We start from the raw sequence: 19,216 nt of genomic DNA, 5'->3' as shown, positions 1-19,216 counted from the left end.
AGTTTTGAATAGAGAAGTGACATGACATGATGGATCTTAAAAGAAAATTATTTTGGCTTCGATGATGTTAATAGTTCATGGTGGGGGCAAGATCGAAAGCAGATCAATTTGCAGACTGAATGGTAGGCGAGAGATGCCAGCTTGTAATAGGAAAAGGCAGTGAGAAGTGGTCGTAATCTGAATGTACCTTGAAAGGTACAAGTGTTTTTGACAGATGGGATGTAAGGTGTGAGGGAAGAAGATTCACAGATGAGGCTGGGCATGGTGGCTCACGCCTGTAATCCCAGCACTTTGGGAGGCTGAGGTGGGAGGACCACTTGAGCCTGGGAGTTCAAGACCAGTCTGGGTAACATAGGGAAATCCCGTCTCTACCAAAAATACAAAAATTAGCTGGGCACGGTGGTGCACACCTGTGGTGCCAGATACTTGGGAGGCAGAGGTGGGAGGATTGCTTAAACCTGGGAGGCTCAGGCTGCAATGAGCTGTGATTGTAGCAGTGTACTCCAGCCTGGGTGACAGAGCAATACCTTGTCTCTGGGAAAAAAATATTCAGTTATGGCCTTAATAACTGGGTGAGTGGTGATATGATTTGCTAAGGCTGGAACACGGGAAGCAGAACAGGTTGGTTCAGAGAAATCTTTTGGACAAGTTAAGTTTGAGATGTCTAATAGACTTCAAAATGGAAATGCAGAGTAGGTGGTTGGGTAGAAGAGTCAGGAACTCAGGGGAGAAGTCTAAACTGAAGATGGACATTTGGAAATCATTACCAGTTGAGTAATATTTAAACCTGTGTAACTGGGTGAGATCTTGGGGAGATAATGCAAATAGAAAAGAAAAGAAGTCTCAGGATTGAGCCCTGGGCCACTGTTAACATTTAGAGGTCAGGAAAAGGAGGATGATCCAGCAAAGGAGAGAAGAGAGTGGCTAGTGAAGTAGGAACAATAGGAGGGGTTGATATCTTACAGAAGTCAAATAAAGTATTTCAGGGAGGAGCGCCCATCTCTCTCAGAGGTTCCGGGCTTAGCTGCCGGCTGTTTGAACTCCCTTTGTCTTGTTTAGCTTAAGTGTCACTTTCCAAACTACCTTAACTATATTAGAAACCCCTCCGATATACTCTGTCACGCTGTCATAGCTACTATTAAAGTATAGGCTCTGAGGTCCCCTCACCAGGACTGTTTATGTCTCTCACTCAACCATTGTTACATCAGTGCTTATCTTAGTGTCTGGCATACAATGGGCTCTTGATAAGTATTGTTGTGAGAGAACAATATTGTTTGTGATTGTTCACTTTTTATTCGGCAGTTTATAGTTTGTGTTTTCAAAATATTTTTCTATCTTATTTGATCACACTGAATCACATAAACTACAAACAAGTATCCACATGACTCAAGGTAGCGCAGGTAGCCTAGGTCAAACTAGGAAGTAATTTTTAGGAATCCTGATTTCTCCTTATCTGATCCAAATACTAGAGGGTTACCTAATCCTTTCCAAACCAGGTGTGGTACTTTGTATCATAATCTCCTATTTTTCCATTTTTATCACATTCTTTCAGAATCTTGTTTGGGTAATTTATTAATCTGATTAAGGACTTTTAGGTGTTAATGACTGAAGATGTCTTTCCTCATTATCCCTCTAAGAGTTTTTCCTCCCTTCTTTTTTTTCTCTTTTAAAAGATTGAGTGGATTTTGAAGTCCTTTTCTTTGTTTGAATAATGTATGGTGTTTTTTATTGAATATCACGTAAGGCCATTTTACCAGGGGGTATACAGCCATTTGGTTTATAATGAGAAAGATATTCCACTGCTACATAGTCTCTTTTGGAAGAGCTCCATTTTGCTGAAAGTGAAAGTATTTCGAAATAACTGAGATAACTAGAACGTCGGAGTGTTATATTAGCATGTTAGAACTCCTGATATGATGACTTAAATTTTCAAAAGAGAACAGATGCATTTGAATTAGTAATTGAAAATAGGAGTTTGATAGTAAAAGTGATTTTACATTTATATATAGCTTACTTATGTGCAAAAAAAAAACTGTATAATTGTCTTAAAGTCTTAGATTCACTATTTTTGTGCTCCCCAGATGATTGTGTTTTCCTGTTAGGTTGAGATTCCTTTCAGAGGTCTTTTTAGACAATAAATAGAAATAAGAAAGCTGTGTTGCATAAGGACCATTAAGAGAAAAGTACAGACCTAATGTTTTATAAGTAAGAAATATGACTTTAAAAATATGCTCACTTTGTCTGTCATCCCTGCAAAACCAGAACTGTGTGTTCCAAAATCTGATTCAGCTTTAGTGAAACAAACCTGTGATACTTGACTGTTAATGTTGAGTGGGAAAATGTCATAATTGTTTTCTGGAAAATGTTTTTCTAGTTTCTTCTAAATATATGAATCTGACATTGAAAACTTTTATTTACAAAAAGAAAAAGAGCAACTCAACTCACTTTGCTGACACATTTTACAGCTGGAGAGGCAGTTGCATGAAGATGAAGAGTTTGCCAGAACATTAGCCATGTTGGATGAAGAACCCAAGACCAAAAAGGTGGCATGATGTTGGGCTATTTGCATTCTGAATATACCGTACAGATCAGTGTTCATACTTGCGTGTTCTAGGCTCTAGCCAAAATGTGAATAACTTTTCCAGAAAGAAGTTAAATTATTTTGATTTATAAAAATGTTTTTGGGGAAGCTCATTGAGAAACTTATTCTTCCTAAAAGAAGGGTGACAGCATCAAAGCAAACCAGAACCTTTTATCTCAAAACAAAGAATTATATCTTTTCCTTTTTCTTTTTTTATATTTTACTTTATTTTATTTTATTTTATTTATTTTAGAGACAGGGTCTCTGCTGGAGTGCAGCCGAATGTGATCTGGGCTCAGTGCACCTTTTGCCTCCAGAGCTCAAGTGATCCTCCTGCCTCAGCCTCTTGAGTAGCTGAGACTACAGGCATGTGCCACCACACCCATCTAATTTTTGTATGTTTTTGTAGAGATGGGGTTTTGTTATGTTGGCCAGGCTGGTCTTGAACTCCAGAGTTCAAGCGATTCTCCTGCCTCAGCCTCTCAAAGTGCTAAGATTATAGATGTGAGCTACCATGCCTGGCCTTTTAGTTCTTTTTTTTTTTTTTTTTTTTTTTTTTTAAGAGACAAGGTCTCTGTTGCCCAGGCTGGATTACACTGGCACGTTCATAGCACACTGAAGCCTTGAACTCATAGGCTCAAGCAATCCTCCCACCTCAGCCTCCCAAAGTGTTGGGATTACAGGCATGAGCTTCTGCGCCCAGTTTACCTTTTCCTTACTCTTTATTATAGGAGTTCTTATGTACTTGTTCAGAAAATAATGCTCATAAAAATTCCTTTGGAACACCAGTTTAATAATTTTAATATTAATCACTGTCTTTTCAGGAAGCACAGTTTTGTCAGTTCTAATCAGTTAACTCTAAGATCTATATTATGACAGTCTCATATAATAATGAGTATATTTTGAGGTTGGAGAATCTTTTTCTTTCTTCTTTCAAGGTCTCACTTTGTCACTCACGCTGGAGTGCAGTGGTGCTATCTCAGCTCACTGCAACCTTGACTGTCCTACTTTTTGGGCTCAATTGATCCCCTCACCACAGCCCTCCAAGTAGCTGAGACTACAGGCGTGTGTCACCACACCCAACTAATATTTTTGTTTTTTGTAGAGATGGAGTTTTGCCATGTTGCCCAAGCTGGTTTTGAACTCCTGAGCTCAAGTGATCTATCTGCCTGCCTCAGCCTTATTTTGGGGAATCTTTAAAACATCAAGACTTTATTTTATTTTTATTTTTTATTTATCTCCAGTAGATTAACTTTATTTCTGGTGAATCACATTCTGTTAATATAATTGTCAGTGTCAGTATGTGACTACTTCAAAAGATTTTACTTCTTTTCTTTAAAGCAGGGAGTTGTAAACCTAGATACATCAGGAGCTGAGACTAAGCAGGCAGGTATTAAGACAGTAGGGAGTGGTAGAGAGTTTCTTATTTGAAAAGTGTTACTTTGTCTGAAGACAGTCAAATTGTAATTACTTTAAAAGACTGTATCACACACCTTGATTTGTGAACTTTTTATAAAATGGAGTTTTGAAGGAGCAGTGGGAAGAATTGATATTTTTTTTCTCTTTCAGAAAGTGCTCTCATTTTCCTTTCAAGCTTTTGTTTATTTTTATTTTAGTCTTTTAAGTTTAGATTTTAGTTTTTAACTGCTTAATACTAACAATTTGAGAGTTGAGATAAAGGAAGCAGAAATAAGGCTTCTACTTCCAGATTTACAGGTTGGAATGAAGAGGGATACTTTTTATAGACGGATTTTTATACCCTTTCATCTGTTTCCTCATTTGTAACATGAAGTAATAAAACATGCCTCATTTGCCTTGGAAATTTTGTAGATGAATGAATGACAGTTTATTGTAGTGTCCTGCTAGTTGAAAGGTGACCCTTAAACTTAAAATTTTAAGGATTTTAACAACAGATTTTATGGTAATAGTTTTTCTATTATTTGTTACATTTGACACTTTTAAAATTTGTTTAGGCTCGAAAGGACACAGAAGAGGGAGAAACGTTTTCATCTGTCCAAGCCAATTTAAGTAAAGCAGAAAAACGTAAATATCCTCATAAAGGTAATACTAGCAGAAAAAAGTAAGATGTAGCACTTATCTTCATAGAAGTAAATTCATGATAATCTTGTTTAAATATTCTATTCAATAATTATGTATTGTTAGGTAGACATTATTTCATAGGACTATTAGAGCATATTCAGCTTACATACTTTGAAAGCTCTGTGGATACTAGCTGTTACAGAATGCTCATCTGCTCTATGATTACTGTGAGAAATGTATTACAACTCCAGGTTTCTTGTTAATTTCCAAGTATAGTACGATATGTGGACTTAAACATATAAAGATGAAGAACTAGATGTTTTGAGCTTTTCATGTCAGAGGTAGTCTCAGAGTTGACTCATAGTTGGCCAGGTCATCTTCAGCTCTCTTGCTTATTGCCTGTAGGTTTTATTCTTCGGTGGTCCTGATAGCAAATCATCTGCTAGTCTACATGATCTTAGTCCTATAAGTAAATGCATTTATAGATTTACTATAAACAGATGGTCTTGACACTTTAGGACTTTGGGCCTTCAGGGTATATTCTGTGCTAAGATTACTCAGTTGAAAAATGAAAGAAAAGTTGATATAGGTTATCATTTTCCAAAAACAACAATCATAATCTTTTCTTTCTTCCTAGTAAAAACAGAACAATTTTCAAATGAAAGAAAGAGCTACAGTCCTAGGAAGCAAACTAAATATGAAAGTTCAAAAGAACCTCAGCAACATTCCAAGTCATCAGCTGACAAAATAGGAGAAGTCTCTTCTCCCAAGGCCAGTTCTAAGCTGGCAATTATGAAAAGAAAAGAAGAGAGCGTTTATAAAGAAATAGAGCCCGTGGCCTCAAAAAGAAAAGAAAATGCCATTGAATTGAAAGGAGAGACAAAAACTCCTAAGAAAACCAAAAGTTCTCCAACTAAAAAAGAGGTAAGAACTTTTTTTGTTTGTTTGTTTGTTTTGAGATGGAGTTTTGCTCTTGTTGCTGAGGTTGGAGTGCAGTGGCATAATCTCGGCTCACTGCAACCTCTGCCTCCTGGGTTCAAGTGACTTTCCTGCCTCAGCCTCCCAAGTAGCTGGGATTACAGGCATGTGCAACCATGCCCGGCTAATTTTGTAATTTTAGTAGCGACAGGGTTTTTCCATGTTGGTCAGGCTGGTCTTGAACTCCCGACCTCAAGCGATCCGCCCGCCTCGGCTTCCCAAAGTGCTGGGATTACAGGCGTGCTGCCACCGCGCCCGGCCTTGGTAGGAACTTTCTAGGGAGTACAGTATTTCCCCTTATCCATCGTTTTGCCTTCTGAAGTTTCAGTTACCTGTGGTTAACCATGGTCTGAAAGTATTAAATGGAAAATCCCAGGGATAAACAATAAGGTTTAAATTGTGTACTCTTCTGAGTAACATGATGAAATCTCGGGCCAGCCTGCTTCATTTCACCCAGGATGTGAATCACCTCTTTGTCCAGCATATCCGTGCTGGATACGCTACCCACCAGTTAGTCACTTGGTAGCCGACTTGGTTATTAGATAGAAAAAACAGTACATGTAAGTATATATAGAGTTTGGTACTATCTGTGGTTTTAGGCATCTACTAGGGGGTCTTGGAACATACCCTCCTCGGATAAAGGGGGACTGCTGTATGTATTTTGGGGCTATGTGTTAGTCTGGGTTTGTTTTCAAGTTTTATTTCTAATGACCATAAGTCATCATAGTATTTTTAAGATACCTTATTTAGAAGCTGTTGTAGGATATGGAGTATTAATATAGCTAAATAAGCCCATATTTTTTATTATTGTATGTCAGATATTGTGCCAGTACTTTACATGTGGTAGCTCATAATTTTCACAGCAACCCTCTGAGATATTTATTTTTATTATTCAACTTGTAAAGACGAGGAAATAGGCTGAAAGAGTTTATTCCAAGATCATCCACCTGGTAAGTGGCAGGGCCAGCCTTGAACTCAGGTCCTCTGAAGCTGTATAACATAGTGGTTCCACACAGGCTCTGGAGCCAGTTTCAAATTATAGCTGGGCCCCTGAGCAGGTTTGGTCACTTCTGTCTGCTTTGGTGCTGTTTGTAAAATAGGAATAATATTAATAGTACCTAATGACTTCATATGTAAAAGCACTTAGAGCAGTGCCTGGGACCTAATAAGTGCCATCTTAGCTATTATTATTAAAATGATTGTTATTTGGATTAGTTCTGAATTTACTCTTTTTTATTCTTATATAACAGTGTTGAGATACTGAAATTATTTTTAAAGGAAAAAATGATGAGATAATGAGTATCTTTGAAAAGTTTTGTTAGGAAATATATTTGAGAAGCGAACGGTCTCTGAATCTCCAATTTGGAACTACTTTAAATTCATAATGAGAAACCACTATTCATTCATGCCTCTTAGGCACTTAGGATTAAAAGTAGAATATCACCTATTTTAACTGGTCATCACCATTATTTTTTAGTGCAGAACAGTGAAATGGTGATGATTTCAGAATGCTTTTGTTTGTGGACAATTCTTATAAATACGCTTAAAGGAGCAATTAACTTTTTGGTCTTAGATTTTTTCTTCACTAAATGCTTATCTGGTAGATGAATGGTTTTCTTCAGGCACACTAAAACATGTTCCATTTACAGAGGCGGTCTGTTTTTATGAAGAAAGAGGAAATCTTTAAATGATACTCTTCACTGTAGTTTTTGAAGTTGAATAGAAATAACTTAAAACTTTTACTTAAGCAGTTTTGGTTGGAAACATCAAATAAAGTCTATTTAATACATTTAGTTGGTCTTGGTCAAATAATTCTGACTTCATAAAATGGGTGTCCTTCAAAGTTATTTTATAAGCTGTTTATCATTCAGAATTCTTTTCATAGAATGAGTGTCATAAATTAATCGTTTTCCCATATTAGTATGCACTGGCCTCTCTTGCAAAACTTGTTAAAAATACGGAGTTTGCCAGGGAATGTGGTGTGGGCAGTTGTGTTTTAATAAGCTCCTCATGTGATATGAACACACACCAACATTGGAGAACCATTGTTAGAAAGTAGGGTTAGATTCTAGGACCAGCCTGTTAATGGCTTATCAACCTCTTAGCCAAACCAGCTAAACTATTTTATTGGTTAAGCCATTTCTTTATATAAAAGTTATTATTTTGTCTACTCTCAAAAGGATTTGGGATTGCTTACAAGTTAAAAATAATGTAAAATAGAAAGTAGAAAATAACAAACACCTGATAGTGGTTCTTAAATGAGAACTATCTAGGATATTTTTCCCCCACATAAACACATTCTAGCCGTACCCCATATCTCCGAAAGAGAAACTTGGAGGTGGATCTACGGATGCACAGTTTGAAAAAGTTCCCCAGGATTTTCTGAGATATACCCGTGGTAAATCTCCTGAGAAAAGTAGAAAGGGAGAGATGAAATAGCATAGAGAATGTGTCTTCTCTTTGGAGTAAAGCTTGTCCCTTCTTTGAACTGACTGTTTAGATTCTCCAACTGGAATGCTTACATCCTTAGGGATGCAGGCTGGTGCTTTAGGGGCCTGGAAGGTCATGGGTTAACACAGAATATCTTCTCGGGTGATCAGGTTTACTTGGGGAAAAATGTATTTTCCTGTTAAACATGGATATATGGATATATCATGGAATAGAATTTAAAATTCAGATGAATTTCTAAAGTAAAACACTTTTTGCATTTCTTTGCTTGGAGCTGGCAACTTGGCTTATTCCCATAATCTGCCCTGAGGTGTGTGGCTTTAGAGAGTGGAAAGTTTTGAGAAGCGCTGATGCAGGGATGTTCGTAAGTGAGTTATCTGTAAGTTAGGAAGTACTTGTGTAGCTAAAACTTGTTAATTTCACGGCCAGACACAGAAGTGACATAATAAAAATAACATTTATTTCTAGATATGTATTTTTAATTTTGCATGAATTTTATATGACTTTGTTAATTTTCCTTTCCCTCTTCCCATAGTCTATAAGTCCTGAAGATTCTGAAAAGAAACGCACTAATTATCAAGCTTATCGAAGCTACTTAAATCGAGAAGGTCCCAAGGCTCTGGGCTCCAAAGAAATACCAAAGGTAAGAGTACTGAGAGGGCATGCCATTCTGTGAGGTCCTCTGCCTTGTGGGTCCATGTATGTATTCACTATGATTACAGCAGCAGAGGATTAATAATTAAAAATAATCAACAGAAAAACTTCAGTTACCATCTTCAAGAATTAGGGATGTTTATTCATGTTATGAATCACTGCTTGATACTAAGAAAAATTTCCCTTTAAATAACAAGTAGCCCTAGAAAGGCTGGGCTTTGAGACTATACCAGTGACAAAACTAATGTTTTTGCTTGCATGGCACTTACAGCCTAAAGAAAGAGACATTAAATAAATAATTTAATTATAATTGGGATATGTGCTATGAGGGAAAAATCTAAGATGCCCTTAGGGAGTATAGCAGAGGAACCTGGTCCTCAGTGGGGCATGTAGAATGTGACATTTAAATGGAGACTTGAAGAATGAAAGGGATTCAACAGGTATGAAGGGGTTGTGATGGCGTGGTAGTCTGGGCAGAGGGGCCAGAATGTGTGATGTTCCCGCAGGGGGAAGGTTCTTGCATGGTATGTTTGAGGAACTGAAAGAAAAATTATGGTAGTTGGAGCATAGTGACCAAGGGATGAGAACGGCCAAAGAAGTTAATAGGGTCACATCTTACAGGGCCTAATGTTTACTTTTGTCTAAGAGAAGGAATTTTTATTTTGTTTTTTTGAAAACGGAGTTTCGCCCCTGTTGCCCAGGCTGTAGTGCAGTGGCACAATCTTGGCTCACTGCGGCCTCCGCCTCCCGGGTTCAAGCGATTCTTCTGCCTCAGCCTCTGGAGTTGCTGGGATTACAGGCATGCACCACCATGCCCGGCTAATTTTTTATTTTTAGTAGAGATTGGGTTTCTCAGTGTTGGTCAGGTTGGTCTTGAACTCTCAACCTTAGGTGATCTGCCCACCTTGGCCTTCCAAAGTGCTGGGATTACATGCGTGAGCCACTGGGCCTGGCTGAGAAGGAATTTTAAAGTGGAGGAATATGACCAGATTTGAATTCTGAAAGATTGCTCTGGCTGCTGGTGTACCAAGTGCAGTGGATGGGGCAGGAATAGATAAACAGAGGTCATCAGGAGAGATGGTGAGAAGTGATAGGGACTTGTCTGGGGGAGCAGTGAAAATGTCGAAAAGTGGAGAGGTTTCACTGGAAGAGGCAAAATCTATGGGACTTGGTGATAATTGGAAGTGGAAGGTGAGAAGAAAGAGTATTGGGAATGATCTTGTTATTGGCATGAGCAGCTTGGTGGATGCTGATGCGATTGGTGGCAGGGCTGGTTTGGGGAGATGTTAATGAGTTTGTTGTTGGCCACACTGTGCATTAGGGTTATGTGAGATGTCCACATGGAGATGCTGAGTAGACAAGCAGATTTGTGGGACTGGAGCTTAGAACAGAAGTCAGAACTTGCTGGAAAAACTTGGGCATTCTTGGCATGAAGTGAGGAATATCATCTGGTAAACTAGTACAGACCAAGAAGAGAAGAGGGCCTTGGCCCCTGCTTCTTTGTGAAGTAGAAGAGGGTGGAAACCAAAAGGAAACTGAGAAGCAGCAGCTACAAATGTGGGAGAGAAGTTTGATAAGCATGGGATCACAGAAGCAAAGGGAAGAGAGAGTGTTTTAAAAATGATTGAGTGGTTAAGTCTGTCATGCTGTTAAGATTCCAGGTAAGGGAAGACCAGAAATTGTTGCATTTCGTAACATGAATTAATGATCCTTAGTGGCCTTAGCAAGAGCTAAGGACGGTGGAGGCAGAGCCTGATGGAAGTGGGTGGAAGAGTGAGTGTGAGGAGACAAAATGGAGACAGCAGAAGTAGATATTTTTGATAAGTTTGGCTGTGAAGGAGAAAGAAGTGGGAGGACTTCTAGCTAGAAGGACTAGAAGGGGAAATGACTTCTAGCTAGAATGGAAAGTGGGATTTAGGGGGAGATGTAAGTATTTTTATGGTAGAAGATATTTAAAGCTTGCATTTTGCTAATGGGATAAGTCCTACCAGAAAGGGAGAGATTGAAGTTATACCAGCAGGAGAAGGAGAATCAATTGTAGTATGAGATTTCTGAGAAGGCAGGAGGGGAGTGGAAACATATACGATGTATGTCTAAATTTAATTTTCAGTTTGCTTGGTATGTATGAGTACATATAGAGATTAATAGTTCCCCTAATAAAGAGAGGGAGAGATGGTGTAGCTGGAACTGGAGTGGGGAGTGGGAAGGTCAGTCTTAAGGAGCTAATGGGTTTTATGGGAACCTGCAGGAAGATGCCAGTCTTGCCTCCTATACATGGGTATGAGAGACCAAACAAGTTCTGCTTGAGAGGACTTCAGGCAAAGTGGTGCCCTGAGGGGACAACCAGGTTTCAGTGAAGGCAAGGCTATGGAGGGAATGTTGGAGAAGAGGTTGGGGATATTGAGGGTGGTTGGCTGCTCCTGGAGTAAGAGCTTAGATAAGTTCTAGAATAGAAGAGTTTTGGTAGGGAGGCTAGGAGTGCTAAGACTGGATAAGTAAAAAGATAATCAGAGCCATAGTGGGGATAATTTGGGAGATAATAGATACATGGGATATGGGATATAGGGGCTTGCATGTGCAATTTTTCCGGGGTGGTTTTGAGTTTGTTCAGAAGTAGTTAACTTCCTGTGGTGTTACAGTAGATCATTTCAATCCAAGAACCCCTTCAAGGGACCCTGAGATGTTAGTCAAACCTTTTCTTTCCAAACACATTCATAGCTGTTTCTTTTTGTCTTCCGAGAAAGATTCTTCACCTGAATGGTGAAGGATTGAACTTACATGGGGGTAGTCTTTGAATTTTGGTTGGCTGCTGTTTTTCAAGCCTGTTTTAAGTTTGTGAATCTCAATTCTCTGTTAAAAGAGTACTAAGTAACTTGGAATGTCATGTACAATTTTTATTTCATTTTGTTTTGTTGTATAATTTTATTGAACCATTGCAAAAATATATAACTATACATAGTTCCAATTAAGATTTAATGTCTTTTCCATCCAGCTCTCTTTGGCAAGTATCTCTTATTTTATATTACACATTATGAGAGTTATCTTTCCAATCCAGAGATAATATGATCTTGCCTTTAAGTTACTAGCAGGTTGCTAGATTTACTATCATAGAGTAATGAGCAGAGAGGAGGGCACGAGCTCACACTGGCTTAGCTTTTTAGAATCAAAACTTTCCCTTTTTTAACAATAGCAAGAGTTGCCTTTTTTCTTCCTTTTTTCCTCTGAAACAGTAAATATTTTTGTTAAGCATTATAAGTTGCATTCGGTAGCCTTCAGATATGCCACACCACAATCCATTGGCAGACCATCAAACCCAACAGCAGTTTGTTCTTGTACAATCCATGAGTTCGGGCAGAACTCCCTTCAACTGACATTTAAGATCCTTCTTAGCTCTTGCATGCAGGGATTGGGAAATTATGCCTCATTTCTGATCACTAATGTGATGAAAAGCATCAGAAGTGTATGAAAATGATAAGAAGTGATTCTGATTTTAAAGTACATTGTTCGGAAACATTAACAGAAACATCAAAATGATAGGAGTATACCTGCTTCTATTAATTCTTGTTGGGAAAGTTCTTAAGAACAAGCAGTTTCCTGAACAGCAAGAGTTTCTATAGATGGATTGCATTTGGTTGTTTATTTACAGTTATGCAAGTTTAACTAGTGGTTTAGATATGAAGAGGGCATAATGGAAAATAGTATGAATGGGTAATTTTAATAGCTTTGCTAACAGTGTTGGATGTATGTTTTTCACTGCTTGTTTTGTAAGTTTATTAAATATTAGCCATATCAAAATTTCTTAGGATCTAATTTCAGGTGGTGCTTATTTGCTGTAAATTTCTAACAAACTTTCCATGCCAAGGTTATTTATGATGTGAAATGAGAAAAATCAACTTCCTGCAGTTTTGATGACAAATGTTTCTTTGGAAAGCTACCATGTAATTTCCTCTCTGCTTGAACATTTTGGTTTTTAGGGAGCTGAAAATTGCTTGGAAGGCCTTATATTTGTAATCACAGGCGTGCTGGAGTCTATTGAACGCGATGAGGCCAAGTCTCTAATTGAACGTTATGGGGGAAAAGTAACAGGAAATGTCAGCAAGAAAACAAATTACCTTGTCATGGGTCGTGATAGTGGACAGTCCAAGAGTGATAAGGTGGGTACTGCTGTGTTCTCAACACCATGACACCTCCTGCCTGCCGTGGCACACTCTTGATGTGATTTGCCCTTTACTCAGAGTTAAATGAAGGAAAGAAATAGAAAAATAACTTATTGCCTACATTATTTCTTCTCCACAGAAGTGTTACTGGCTCTGACACCAGGATTTTGGTTTTCCAATGGAAGGCATTAGTTGATTTTTTTTTTTAGTGTATTTAAGTTTAAGTCTTTTTTTATTTTTGAAGATAGAAACAAATGCAGTTTTCTTTTTCTTCCAGTCCGAAGTATTCCTATGTGTGCCACCGCATATAGCATCTTAGGTTTTTTTAAAATTGGTGCTTTTAGAAAAAGAATCAGCGGCCTCTTGGGTAGGATTTTGTTTGACTACAAACAACAGAATACCTGATTAACCATGGCTTAAACAATCATCTGCTTATTTTTCCCACAAGAATTCTGGAGGTATTGCTGGGATAGTTCAGCATCTCAATGATGTGGTTCTTCCGTTTGTCCTTATTGTGTTAGCTTTTGTCCTCATGAATGTTGCCTTGTGGTTGCAAGGTAGCTGCAGCTCTAGGCATTTAAGTTCTTATTCAAGGTAGGAAAAGGGAACAGTGGCAAGATGTCATAAGAGCTGTGACTGGCCTGACAAGAGTTCTCCCAGAAACACCTCTTATAGAATTTCATGTAAGTCTCATTGGCCAGAGCTGTCACCTGGCCACTCAGAGCTGTATGGGAGGTTGGGAAGAACCAAGATGTTTCTGGTTGCCTTAGACCAGTCATAATTCATCACTTGGAGAAGGACACATTGGAGTTCCATCAGCAGGGAAGAAGGTGGGGGAAATGTCTGCCATATGTATTCAATATGGGAGAAGGTATGAAGAGCTGGTCTTAGGCTCTAGTGGCATTGCCCCTTCCTAGGGGAGGAAAGGTAAAGCAGTCCACAAAAGTAGTAATGGACCACTTCCTGTGCCAACCTGCCACGCTTAGGGAATGTATCTGTTATTTTCTTTCTTTTCAATGTTACTTTTTCAATGAATGTGTTATTTTTTGTTTTTCTTTTTTAATTCCAGTGTTATCTGATTTACAAATGTGGTTTTTCACCTACTAATAGGCCCTAGAATTTTTTTTTTTTTTTTAACAGAAAGGCATGGTAGGATGCAGTTTTGATGATTTGCATTTTTCATCAACAGGCCGCAGCCCTGGGGACAAAAATTATTGATGAAGATGGCCTGTTGAATCTGATTCGAACTATGCCAGGCAAGAAATCCAAGTACGAAATAGCAGTTGAAACTGAGGTTTGTATAAAATGAATGTGATTTATTTAAGTTGGTGTATAGTAACTTTTTAATTTCATAGACGTATGTCTTGGGTGGATACAGGGTTGTTGGCTGAAAGATTGACATTCCTGTCTACCACAAATGAACCACCTTAGTTCCTTTTGAGCTGGAGGACTCTGCTTTAAGATGTCTAGTTTGTTGTTCTTCCTTATCTTTGTCAGGGAATATGAGTGGAGAAAGGACAGTATATTGCATATAACATATCTAATTATCAAACTTTCCTTATTTTCCTATTATTATTATTATTACTAGTTTTTAATTTTTTGAGACAGAGTCTAGCTCTGTCCCTCAGGTTGGAGTGCAGTGGTGTGATCTCGGTTCACCGCAACTTCTGCCTCCTGGGTTCAAGCGATTCTCCTGCCTCAGCCTCCTGAGTAGCTGGGACCTGCTACCACGCCCACTTATTTTTATATTTTTAATAGAGACGGAGTTTCACCATATTGGCCAGGCTGGTTTTGAACTCCTGACCTCAAGTGATTTTCCCACCTCAGCCTCCCAAAGTGCTGGGATTATAGGTGTGAGCCACTGTGCCCAGCCGTATTCTCACGTTGACTTTATGCAAAGGTTATTGTTTAAGAGTTCCTTAAAGGATATGTTAATAGGTATCAGCATGATAAATTTGTTTTCAATTAGAACTGTATTAGGATTTTTTAAGTTGTGCAGACACCTAGCCTGTATTAGCTTTTGCAAAAGGAAAAATGTTGGCTCACATAACTAAACTATGGGCAGGGAGGATCTGGTCTAGGAACTACTGGATCCACAGACTACAAAGCTTTGAGGACTCCTTCAGTTTCGTCTCTCAGTTTCTCCTAGTTAGCCTCATTCATTCCCACTGTAGACCATCCTTTTTTACACACAGGACACAGGATTGCCAGCATTCCAAGATTTTAATGTCCCTAGCTCTGTCACCTAAATGGCAAGATAGTCCACTAAGGTTATTCTGGTTAGAGAAATCTAGGGAATGATTTCGATTACATAACCATAGCATAGTTATAAAAACCAGGAAATTAACATCGATGCCATATTGTTAACTACTCTCTACATATTTTTAATTCGAACCTTACATTTTCCCCTGTAGTTCTTCTTCTGTTCCAGGGCCCCACACTGCATTTAGTTGTGTCTTCTTAGTCTTCTCCAGTCGATGACATTTCTTCAGTCTTTCCTTGTCTTCTTACAACCTTGACACTTTTAAAATGAGTACTGGTCAGTTTTGTGGAATGTGTCTCAGTTTGGATCTGTGATGTTTTCTCATGATTAGATTGAGGTTATGCCTTTCTTTCTAAGAACACCATAGATGTGATCTTGTGTCCTCAGTGCATCCTTTCATAGGTACAGGATGTCAATATGTCTTATTTTTAGTGAGGATAACCTTGATTATTTGGTTAAGATGATTCAGCATCCCACTGAAACTAGTGCTGGGTTTCTTCGCTAGCAAACTGACTATTTTTTCCTTTGTAATTGATAACTATCTTGGCAGGAGAGGGAGGTACTTTAAAACTATGCTTATATACTGCTTGTTCTTAAACATTCATCCACTAATTTTAGCATCCGCTGCTACAGAGGCAATAATTTTTTTTAAAATTGAGATATTACATACTATAAAATCCACCCTTACAAAGCATACAAATCAGTGGTTTTTAGTATATTAACAGAGTATGCAACCATCAGCACTGTGTAATTCCAGAACATTTTCATCACACCAAAAAGAAACCCTGCACCCATTAGCAGCCACTCATTCTATCCACCCCCTGGCAATCACGGCTCTGCTTTGTCTCTATGGATTTTCCTATTCTGGACATTTCATGTGTAAATGGAGACATTAGAAAATATGGCATTTTGTGTCTGGCTTCTTTCAATTAGCATAGCGGTTTAAAGGTTGACCTGGGTTGTAGCGTGTATCAGTACTTCACTCCCTGTTATGGGTAAATAATATTTCATGGTGTGGAGACACCCTATTTTGTTTCTTTTTCAGTTGATGGACATTTGGATTGTTTCCATCTTTTAGCTATAATATGGTTGTGAACAACATTTGTGTACAAGTTTTTGTGGAGGTATTAACTTTTAATTAGGAAACTTTGAAACAAAAGTCTCAACACTATACCTTGTTTTTTTCAAACTAAAATTGGAGTACTTATTACTTTTAAAAACCAACATGTTCTCACTTTTAGAAATTGCGTTTGGTGGTTTCTGGTGTGTTTGTTAATTTTTATAGTTTAGAAGGTGGTGATTTCCACAAACAGGAAAGTCTGTCGTGACAAGACCAGCCCAGGTTGAATAGCCCACTTGGATATCTCTGATTGCTCTCTGTAGTATGTTTAGCAGGATAGAAATTCTGTATGTTTCATCAGGTTTCTTCTTTCCTCACTTTTCTGCTTTTTAAGATGAAGAAAGAGTCCAAACTGGAGAGAACACCCCAAAAAAAGGTCCAAGGCAAAAGAAAAATTAGTCCATCTAAAAAGGAATCGGAATCTAAAAAGAGCAAGCCGACTTCCAAAAGGGACAGTTTGGCAAAGACAATAAAAAAGGAAACAGATGTGTTTTGGAGAGGCCTGGATTTCAAGGAGCAGGTGGCCGAGGAAACAAGTGGTGACAGCAAGGCTAGGAATTTGGCTGATGACAGCAGTGAAAACAAAGTGGAAAATTTGCTCTGGGTGGATAAATATAAGCCAACCTCTCTTAAGACCATAATTGGACAGCAAGGTGACCAGAGCTGTGCCAACAAACTCCTACGCTGGCTCCGAAACTGGCACAAGAGTTCTTCTGAAGATAAAAAACACGGTGATTTTACAACCTCACTCGTTTTTGTGTGTGTGTATATCAACATGTGATTGCTCAGTGGCACATGTATGAGAAAATCTAACGGTTCATTCATCTGTCAGCAAGCATTTACTAAGAGCTTGATCTGAACCCAGGTGCAGTACTAGACCCTGCTGGTGGTGTTGTGAACAAGATAGTCCCTCTCAGGAGCTCACAGGCAGTGGGGGAGGCATATCTGAACTAGCAATTAAAATGTATTGTGCCAAGTACTGCTAGAGGGGTAAGTCCAGGGTGCTGTGAGGATGAAGATGTGTGGTCAGGGCCTGGGTGTGTGTGCTCCTGTCCTGGAGGAAGGGATGGCTAAGCCAAGACTTGGAAACAAAGTAGGAGGTAGCTAGGCGAAGGGAGGGAGGGGTGAGTGTTGGGTAGGAAAGAGTATGTGTCCCAAGGTCTGAAGCCATGTGACAGCAAGACCCTGAGTGGCAAGGGCACTAGGAAGAAAGGTGTGAATAAATAACGGAGGCATGCGTGCAGGGCAGTCAGCCTAAACTCCCAGTAGCAAGCACAATTTGCTCTGGCAGGCCTGATAGGCCTGTGCTTCTGTAGTTTCTGTCCTTGTTTGTGATGTATTTGTTGTGGAGAGTGAAAAGCTCCAGTATGTATTTAATGTCCACAGTATTTCTTAAACGGAGGTTTGAGATCACAAATGTTTTAGTAGTGTTTTCAGCATAGACCAGTGATGACTAGATGTCGATCACCATTGCTGATGATGCCTGTTTGTTTAAACAGATAATATAGTGTAATGATATAGGACTCAATTTAAGTTAAATCATTTTTTCATTCTGAAACTTCATAAAATCTCCCTTAAAAGAGAGACAGGCATTTCATGTGCCCAGAGAAGACTTTTTTTTTTTTTTTTGAGGCAGTCTCGCTCTATTGCCCAGGCTGGAGTGCAGTGGCGTGATCTAGGCTCACTGCAACCTCTGCCTCTTGGGTTCAGGAGGCTGAATAGCTGGGGCTACAGGTACACACCACCATGTCCAGCTAATTTTTTGTATTTTTAGTAGAGATGGGGTTTCACCATGCTGGCCAGGCTGGTCTCGAACCCCTGACCTTGTGATCCACCCGCCTCTGCCTCCCCAAATGCTGAGATTGTAGGCATGAGCCACCGCGCCTGGCCGAAAAGACTGTTTTAAAGCTTCAGGTGAACTGTAGTCCCTGTCTCCATGCCTGCTGGCAGTAGGTTTAAAACCATTGTGTCTGTCAGTTATTGAGTATGAGTTGAGCCTGATGTATGTGCCAGGTGCTCACGTGGTGAGGGGAGGAAGAGTGCTAGTCTAGTGTTGAGGGGCACAAGATAGTTGCAGACACAGCATCTTCAAGTCATTTTTTTTCTTGTGACCATGTAGCTACTATGCTTGTTAACATTTAGTGAAGCATGCATGGCTCTGTGCTCAGCCATTCCGTCTTCACAACATCCTTAGTAGCAACTTTACTGTTGTTCTCCTTGTCTAACAAAGGAGGAGGCAGTCACAGAGGGGCTAAGTCACTTTTAAAGTACCCATGGCTGGTGAGAGGTGGCATGAGGATGGATGGGGTCGGGATCGAGCCCCGGCAGCGTGCTTCATGGCCTGTGCGTTCACAGGAGAGGAAACTCGTACAATTATTCTTTCAAATCAAGAGTTTTAAAGTGAGTTAGTTTTAGTTTTTTATTTTGGGTGGGAGTGAGCTAGGAAGTAGAATTTCACTGAATACTCTGGAAACTTGTTTATGTTTTGTAGAAAATATTCTGCAAATTTAGAACTAAACTGGAGGATGGCTGTCTATGCGAAGTTTAGACACAACTATCCCTGCCATGCCTGAATTTCTGTTAGATGATATAGGTTAACCCTCTGGAACTTCTTTTTTCCTAGCAGCAAAGTTTGGTAAATTTTCCGGCAAAGATGATGGCTCTAGTTTTAAAGCAGCATTGCTGTCAGGCCCTCCTGGTGTTGGCAAAACCACCACAGCTTCCCTGGTGTGTCAGGTGGGTGCTTTGTCGCAGTGTGGTTGGACAGATAACCTCGAGTGGTCATGGCTAGGAGATAAAAGTGTGTACCCACATGTGTGCCCGTGTGTGTGTGTGTGTGTGTGTGTGTGGTGTCTATATATAATCTGTGTTTATTTTTCTAAAATAAAACCTTTAGAACCTGTTTTGGTTCTGGTGATGTTTGTAATTTTAATCCTTTTAAAATATTGGTAATTAAAGTAATAGGCAATACTTAC

The 19,216-nt window shown here is 39.1% G+C and overlaps 1 protein-coding gene across 2 annotated transcripts in view; it reads left to right on the top strand.

Moving 5' to 3' along the window:
- RFC1 (replication factor C subunit 1) overlaps positions 1-19,216 on the top strand; it is a 78,144-nt gene that overhangs the window by 42,711 nt on the left and 16,217 nt on the right. Inside the window, exons 7-14 of one of the 2 annotated variants that reach the window (XM_010384428.1) lie at positions 2,466-2,543; positions 4,555-4,642; positions 5,259-5,545; positions 8,583-8,690; positions 12,676-12,855; positions 14,048-14,152; positions 16,576-16,972; positions 18,868-18,977. In XM_010384428.1, the coding sequence (XP_010382730.1) occupies positions 2,466-2,543; positions 4,555-4,642; positions 5,259-5,545; positions 8,583-8,690; positions 12,676-12,855; positions 14,048-14,152; positions 16,576-16,972; positions 18,868-18,977 (1,353 nt within the window). Of the gene's footprint in view, positions 1-2,465; positions 2,544-4,554; positions 4,643-5,258; positions 5,546-8,582; positions 8,691-12,675; positions 12,856-14,047; positions 14,153-16,575; positions 16,973-18,864; positions 18,978-19,216 lie in introns of both variants that reach the window. The other variant, XM_010384423.1, reaches the window with a different exon arrangement.

Source organism: Rhinopithecus roxellana, chromosome 2 (genome assembly GCF_007565055.1).
Source record: "Rhinopithecus roxellana isolate Shanxi Qingling chromosome 2, ASM756505v1, whole genome shotgun sequence".
NCBI classification, from domain to species: domain Eukaryota; kingdom Metazoa; phylum Chordata; class Mammalia; order Primates; family Cercopithecidae; genus Rhinopithecus; species Rhinopithecus roxellana.
Note: the sequence above shows the minus strand (reverse complement) of the source record. Positions and strands in the feature narration are given on the sequence as shown.